Consider the following 7,860-nt stretch of genomic DNA (forward strand, 5'->3'; position numbering starts at 1 on the left):
GGAACAGACTCCCCGTGACACTCGCGCCGGGCCGGATGATTGGCTGCGCTCGGGCGCGAAACGTAACGCGGGAAAACCTGGGGCTCGGCCCGGGCGGCGAGCGCGGAGGTACCGCGGCGGCGGCGGCGGCTCCTGCTCGGGTATCGCCGGGACCGGGGCTACTAGCGGGGCCGGCTTCGCTTCGGAAAGGTGCGGGGACTCTGTGACTGCTTCGCTCCAACTGCTGCCATGGCGGGGGGCCGCCGCTGACTTGGCGGATCGGCTCGGGGTGGCCGCGGAGGCGGAGGGCAAGGCACCGAGACCACAGGGAGCCGCCGTCCTCAGTGATGAGCGGCTGAGGCGGGCCCGGACGGCGACAGGTGGCGACGGCCGCGGGACATCCGTGCAGCTGCACGGTCCATCCCGGGACACGGGCGCGGACACCGGGGCCGTGCCGCCGCGGAGCGCCCTCCTTTTTCTCTCTCTCTCCGCACTCCCTTCGCCGCTCTCCGCGAGGGGTCGGAGATGGCGGAGCGGCTCCAGCCGGGCCCCCCCCCGGTGATTTTTTGCCAGGACTCCCCGAAGCGCGTCCTGGTCTCCGTTATCAAAATCACCCCGATCAAACCCTCCTCGGGGGGGAGCGGGGGCGAGGAGCCGATGCCCGTCCCGCCCGTCCCCACCAGCCCCGGCTTCAGCGACTTCATGGTCTACCCGTGGCGCTGGGGCGAGAACGCGCACAACGTGACCCTCAGCCCCGGCGGCGGCGACAGCACCGCCGGCCCCTCAGCCCTCCCGCCGCCCCGCGGGGGAGCGGGCAGAGTCCCCGCCGGGGACGAGGAGCAGGCGGGGAGCCCGGGGAGCGGCGGCCGGCACCGGCACCTGAAGGTGAGTGCGCGGCGGGCGGGGGCGGGCGGCCGCGCGCTTCCAGGGTGACTCCGCGGCGCGCGCCCCTCCCGCGCTTCCGCCCGGGCATTTAAAGTGAAGTCATTTCCGGCAGCGGCGCGCGCGCCCCGGGGAAAGGCAGGGGACGGAGCAGCTGCCCGTCCTCCCCCCCCTTTTAAAAGTAAAAAAAAAAAACCCTTAAAAAAGCATCCTCGCCATTAGAAAAGCCCCCTTGTTATCTCTCTCCTCGCATCTGGAGTGCTTTGTCCCGTTGCGGGCTCCTCGGTACAAGGGACATGGAGCTCCTGGAGTGGGTCCAGTGTAGGACAACAAAGATGGTTAAGGGACTGGAGCACTTCTCTTATGAGGAAGGGCTGAGGGAGCTGGACCTGTTCAGCCTCGAGAAAAGACGACGGAGGGGGGACCTTATTAATGTATATAAATACCTAACAAGGCTGCCAAGAGGATGGAGCCAGGCTCTGGTTGGTTGTGAAAAGCTACAGAAAAAAAGGCGGCAGTCAGAAACTGATGCACGGGAAGTTCCACCTCAATATGAGGAGGAATTTCTTTACCTCGTTGGTGACTGAGCACTGGCACAGGTTGCCCAGAAAGGTTTTGGAGTCTCCCTCACTGGAGATACTCGAGAACTGCCTGGACACAATCCTGTGCCATGTGCTCTAGAATGACTCTGCTTAAGCAGGGAGTTTGGAGCAGATGACCCTCTGTGGTCCCTTCCAACCTGACCCATTCAGTGATCCTGTTGTCAGTTTTCCCGTGTTCCTGAGCACATGGTGGTGCCTGTCGTCTCCCCTCCTGCACCGGCCACAGCACAGCCTTTAGGAGTGAGTTAGAAATGGGCTGGGCACAGTCTGGTGTGGCTCTGTGCTGTTACAACACCATCCTTGGTCGTGCTGTCGCTCTAGGGGATGCTGTGCCCATTGGCCAAACTGCAGGGGGGAGGAAGTGCCTGAGTTTAGTTCCCTCGTTATTTACACCCAGGATGGAATAAGACGTGGCCGTCCAAGAGCAGACACCGTCCGAGACCTGATCAGTGAAGGAGAGCACTCTTCCAGCAGGATACGCTGCAATATTTGCAACAGGGTTTTTCCACGAGAGAAGTCACTGCAAGCCCATAAACGAACTCACACCGGTAAGTAAAAGGAAGGTGTGAATAGCTGGGGTGAGCCACTTAGGAAGCACCTGGGAAGGAATTAACCTCCCCCCCCCCCCCCCTCCAAAGCAAGCATAAAGGAACCCCAAAGAACTCGACCTGTTATGATTTTATTGTAACTGCTAAATTAATCATACTTTGCTCCCAGTGCTTGTTAGTCAATCAAAGTCTTTGTAACCATGTTTGTCGTGGGGAAGTGTAGCAGCGATTTGGGCTATAATAGTGTAGGCAAATTGTGTAAACATTTTATCTATTGATGTCACGGGCTTACTTCATAAGAGAGAGAACTAGTCTTGAGCTTGGTGCTTTGTACTTGAGCTTGGAAGCACTTTTTATCCTGATTGCCTCTTTTTTGTGATTTGTTTCCTCATTGCTGATGTATTTTTCACATTACAATTGAAGTTTTGCTGTAAGAGGTTACAGTAACTTAAGAAGTGGCTGGCAACTTCAGAACTGTAACATCCTAAGAAGTGTGCTTAAATATTGAGAGAAGAGTTCACATGCTTAAAATCACCACCCAGTTGTTTCTTCCCCATCACCTACAATTCATTTTCTAGGGTGGAGGTGGTCATCCTAATTTAGTGAACTGTATTGAGAAAGAAAGTTGCAGTTAAGTTAAAATATATGATGAACTCACTCAATACTCAGCTGAGCTTGAACTGAAGATGTTGTTTGGGGTTTCTTTAAACCAAGCAAATCCATTTTTTTCTTCAACAGCTCTCCATATTTGCAGTAAAATATGAACAAATGTAGCTCACAATACAGACACAACCACCAGCACTGCCCCAAAACCAGCCAAACAAAATCCCACAAAAGCCTTGGCTCTCACCATCTCCTTCTGACTCAAGTCACTATGACTAATCTAGATAATGATATTAAACAGCAGTTTCCTCATGTTTTTTGGTCAAAAGATGTTACTTCACTTGGTCGTACAGTGTGTTGAACTTGTAAGAGCTACTTAACTGAGTAGAGCTTACCCTGGTGTCATTCCTCTGAATTAGTGACCAGACTCACCCTCATTTTGTTGCCTTCCTGAGGCTGGTGGCATGGCATGCCTTTGTGTAGCGTGTTCAGTCAGATCTGCATGAGGAAGGAGACACCTGCTCTCTTTGTTCTTCTGGTTGCATTTTGCATGGAGAAATCTTCCTTGATGACTGTCCTAAGAAAAGTTAAACCTGGTATAAGTTTTCTTGTGCAGCCTCCATCATTGTAACTTTTCTCAAATGTGAGATATTTCTCCTAATGAGATATTTCTACAGCCTCATAGAAATGTTGACCTCAGATATTTTACGCTAATTCAGGCTATGGTAAGCATAAAATTTATTGCAACTTGATATTACAAGTTGTGGTTACAACTTGAATTACATTACTTGTCCATTTACTTCATATATTTCTTGCTCTACAGGTGCACAGTTTCACAAGACAAAGCTTATGTAGTGCTATCTAAGAGTCTTAAATCAGAAAATATGACAAGGAAAAATACAGTTTCTTTTTCTCCTCTTTGGAGATAAGTATATTGTCCAGTGGCATAGAGCATGCATTTCAAGGTACACCAGGACTTTTTAAGTAGGTGTAAGTTTCCGAGTGGGTAAAATGAGAGCTTGCTTATGCAAGTTTCAAGCCAGGGACCACCACTGGATCCTATGGCACTTCTGATTATCTTTCACAAATCTCTTCTGTTACTATTTTTAAGGTGAAAGGCCTTATTTATGTGACTACCCAGATTGTGGGAAAGCCTTTGTACAGAGTGGGCAGCTCAAAACTCACCAGCGACTCCACACAGGAGAGAAACCTTTTGTCTGCTCAGAGAATGGTGAGTTATCAGAGAACAATTTGCTGCTTTCTGGAGTCAAATTTTGGTGGAACTTTTAGGGCAGGGAAGAGCCATGCAGAATCTGCCTAATTCTTCTGCAAGTATGTATCTAAGTATTGCATACATTCTCTGTCAGTGGACACTAATGCATAAAATGATGGGGCATGTTATGAACTGCAACTAGATCACTCAGTTTTCAATGAAACTTAGGGGTTTTGTGAATAGGAAGGTTGGATTTCATCCCACAGATGTTACACTTTCTTTGGTTGCCTGCTTTCTGTAACACATTTTTCAATGTCACTTCGTGTTTTTTTAAGGCTGTTTAAGCAGGTTCACACATGCAAACCGTCATTGTCCCAAACATCCATACGCCCGACTGAAGAGGGAGGAGCTCACGGACAGGCTGAGTAAGAAGCAGACGGCTGACAATAAAGCTGTGGCTGAGTGGCTAGCAAAGTAAGTTCCCTCATGGTGTCACTTCTCTCAAAATACTTAAAAGGGTGGTCTGACACAGCATTTATTCTTCAGGATAGTAAAACCCCAAGAAACCAAAACTAGATGTTCTTCCAGTACACATCAGCACAGTTTGCATATCCTTGAAGAATTATGAACTCCTCGTCAAGACACAGTTCCTCATGAAATCTTTTTCTTACTGTTTTGCTTTGTTTTGTTTTGTGTTTGCTCTCTGCTTAAATACTTCTCTTTGCTTGCTCAACATCTGCTAATACTTTATTAGCTAGTGCTACAGTTTTGCTGAATTTGCATTTTTATGAGGGGCTGTGTATGCCATGGGAGAAATGCCTGCTGAGAACACCATGGAGACACAAAATCTGTCACAGATGTTCACTTGGGCACTTTACACTTAAAATACTGAATAAAGGAGGTTTCTGACAGCTTAAATACTACTGTATCAGGGCTGAAAGATAAAGCCAAATGCAGTGCCCAGCTGGATGCAAGCTAGTGCTAGGGAGGTTTTTGCGCATTTTGCATTGTTGGTGTGCGAGTCAGTATTTTACAAGTATTCCCCACATTTGATGTTATAGATACTGGGAGACTAGAGAGCAGCGTGCCCCTGCTTTGAAGACCAAAGCAATCCAGAAAACGGATCAGGAACAGCAGGACCCAATGGAGTATCTTCAGTCTGACGAGGAGGATGATGAAGAGAAAAACAGCGCTCATTCAGCTGCCCGCCACCGCCGCCTCCAGGAGCAGCGTGAACGCATGCATGGTGCACTGGCACTCATTGAGCTGGCAAACTTAGCTGTGGCACCCCTGCGACAGTAGATAGGAGGAGCAGTCTCTGCCCATAAAAAATGTACTTTCTGGTATTACTTAACCAGTTAGATCCCAAGCATAAGCTAAGCACCTTATTTGCTTATAATAGGCTGCTATTCTGTAGAATTTATGAAGAATGTTGTTGCCCCATAACATGGGGTGAGAGAATTGCACTTTTGATAAGGTAGAAGACAGATGTAAAATTTCTAAGTATTTTGTAAATATGGGACTGCGTAAGGCAGGGTTGACAAATTTATGTGTCGTGGGAAGCTAGATTTTGCAAGGTTAACTCATTTATTTGAAGCAGATTTCACAGGAAACACTTTCTGAGCAAAGTGTTCACGATTAGCAGGATGGTACATGTGGCCAAAGAAGGCTGACAAAAAAGTATTTATCTGACTATTTAAGCAAAGTGATGGGTCTGGGGATATTGTTAAACAGCAATGAAACCATGTTTTTCTAATGTCAGTATATCTTTACCTAGCATCTCCAAGGCGAAGGGCAAAGGTTAGTTATCTCAACTTGTACAGGGAAAGAAAATGCTTCATGCAGGGAATATCTTCACTGTGACTGCTCAAGGTATGAGGCTTGACTTTGCTGCTTCATGTTTTTTTGATTTGATTTCAGCAGAATCTCTTGGTAGCACTTGTTATTCCTAACATGTGTAGTTGGGAAGTTTTGCACATTGTTTTATCTGAAAATGATTAGTCTTGCAAAGTCTAGAAAAAGGTAAACAATTGGTAATATTTTTTCAGGTGTTTTTGGACCCTGTAGTGATTTGGCACTTGATTTTGTTAACAAAGGGGTTATTTACAGGGTGGTATGAATTTGTAGTAAACTATGCTAGGTCTTCTATTAGCAAACACTAAGTTTTAAAGTATTGCTTTTATATAATGATTAGCAAATAGAAGCCTCCATACTTACCGTGCATAAAGCCACCTTACTGCTTTACTCCAGGATAACATGCCGATTTTTTGTTCACTAACCATAGCACAGCTATAAATTAAACACTGCAGAAAAGTATTCACTATACAATTAGAAAATAGGCTTCCAAAGGTAGTTACAAGTGTGTTAACAGTGTGATTTCATATATTTCCCAAATAAATGAAGTTACAGAACGCTGCCTAGTACTCAGATGCTGATATAAAATGTTTAACAGGGTATCTTGTCACTTTGTGAATGTTGTATACTTTCAGTAGCATTGCCTCATGGTGATCTTTTTCCATATTTTGCTTTGAAGGCAGCCAGAGATTCCTAATATGCTAACAAAACTTTGTTTTCAGATTGGACTTTTTGTGTGTGGTTTTGTTGTTGGTTTTGTTGTTGGTGGTTGTTGTTGTTAAGCTACTGCTTAAGGGGATATTAATAATGTGTATTTACTGACCTGCTTGCTTTAACTTCTTCCTCTCATTGGAAGTCAGGAAATTCAGATGAGAAGGGAAGCCTCTTTCCCTCTCACTTAAACTGAAAAGGAGGAAAATGTTTTATCGATCAGTTGATATAGGCTGACCAGATGCATACAGCTGTTCCAGAAAAGTAGCATGGTTTTACATCAGAAACTGCAGCTGTTGAAGTATGTTCTCTGATAACCTGTTGTGGTTGAAAATCTCATTAACCCAGTTTGTTTAAATCTTGTGTTCATGCACTTAACTAAAAAGTAATTGAATAATTAAAAAAAAAAGTCTCTTTCATTGAATGTAAATAATTTTGCACCAGTGATACGGTTTAACTTCTGCTTCAGCTTCTGAAAAAAACAGGAAACACTAGTCATACTAGGCTTCTTAGCCTATGTAAAACTGGTAATTCATTCAGGTATGTAGGTATTGGGTTTCTAAAAAAAATTACATGCTTTTGACTGTTCATCTGGTTTCATGTGAATAGTCTGATCCCAAAATGAGCCCTGAACATAACATCTGTTGTAATTCTCAATCATAACTCAGAATTGCTCCTGAGTAGTATTTCACAGGGCAGGAGACTCTGTAATTACCAACCTCTTGCAGACTGGAATCTTACTTCGTTAGGATTGGTTGTGAGTTTTTTGGCAGGTTTCTTTGTTGTTTGGTTTGAGTTTTTTTAAATTTTTTTTCAGTCAGCCAGAATATTTCCTCAGGTCTTTTAAGTATGACAGGTACACTGGATTGTACTTTGCCATAGACAAAATTCAGACAGCTGAAGCAGTTTTGGATCATGACAAGTTTTGGGTAAAATACCAAGTGAAAAAAGCAAAGACGGGATGTGGAAGACTGCTTTTTGTTTTATTAAGTGATTACATACAAGAAATTGTTCAGTGCTTTGAAAGATTTAAGTTGTAGTTTGGCATGAGTTAAAAGCAGAAGAGTTGATGTGCTGTCATTCTAATAGATGCTTTGAATAAAACTTGATTTAATTTTCAGGTTTAATGTGTGCCGTTTGGTAATTATTAAATACTCAGCCTCTTCCTTGTTTCTGACAACCCGACTTGTTGAAGAGAAGGTTGAAGGTGTTTATTTTCCCTGTCCCTTGAAATCTGACACAAGTTAAACCACCCGAGGCAAATTCCATAGAGTTTTTTACAGTTTGAGGAACTTGCAGACGTCTCCCTTCCGCGGGCGAGCCCCAGAGGCCTTGCTTTGCCACCGGACTGGTTTAACACCACGGCAGGGTGGTGCCGGGTGCTGGCGGGGACCGGGCAGGAGCTCGGGAGCTGCTGCCGCGGCGGCCCGGCGCGCTGGCCTCTCCGCGCGGTGCCCGCCCCGCCGCC

General features: G+C 45.9%; 1 protein-coding gene across 1 annotated transcript; it reads left to right on the plus strand.

Annotated features, from left to right (window-relative positions):
• Window positions 1-7,512, plus strand: ZNF367 (zinc finger protein 367). Its single transcript, XM_042033651.1, has 5 exons — window positions 1-864; window positions 1,861-2,011; window positions 3,726-3,845; window positions 4,163-4,301; window positions 4,889-7,512. The coding sequence occupies exons 1-5, from the start codon at window positions 505-507 to the stop codon at window positions 5,127-5,129; spliced, it is 1,011 nt and encodes a 336-aa protein (XP_041889585.1). The 5' UTR covers window positions 1-504; the 3' UTR covers window positions 5,130-7,512.
• The last annotated feature ends 348 nt before the right edge of the window (window positions 7,513-7,860 follow it).

The sequence above is a fragment of the Corvus kubaryi genome, unplaced genomic scaffold, assembly GCF_017639235.1.
Source record: "Corvus kubaryi isolate FWS band 111438036 unplaced genomic scaffold, C.kubaryi_AGA036_p1.0 37357, whole genome shotgun sequence".
Taxonomy (NCBI): Eukaryota; Metazoa; Chordata; class Aves; order Passeriformes; family Corvidae; genus Corvus; species Corvus kubaryi.

Excerpts from the sequence above, each read along its gene's own strand:
- ZNF367 (XM_042033651.1), top strand. The coding sequence starts at position 505 with ATGGCGGAGCGGCTCCAGCCGGGCCCCCCCCCGGTGATTTTTTGCCAG. Across the intron at positions 3,846-4,162 it reads TTTTGTCTGCTCAGAGAATG|GCTGTTTAAGCAGGTTCACA; the intron begins GTGAGTTATCAG and ends TGTTTTTTTAAG. Across the intron at positions 4,302-4,888 it reads GTGGCTGAGTGGCTAGCAAA|ATACTGGGAGACTAGAGAGC; the intron begins GTAAGTTCCCTC and ends TTGATGTTATAG.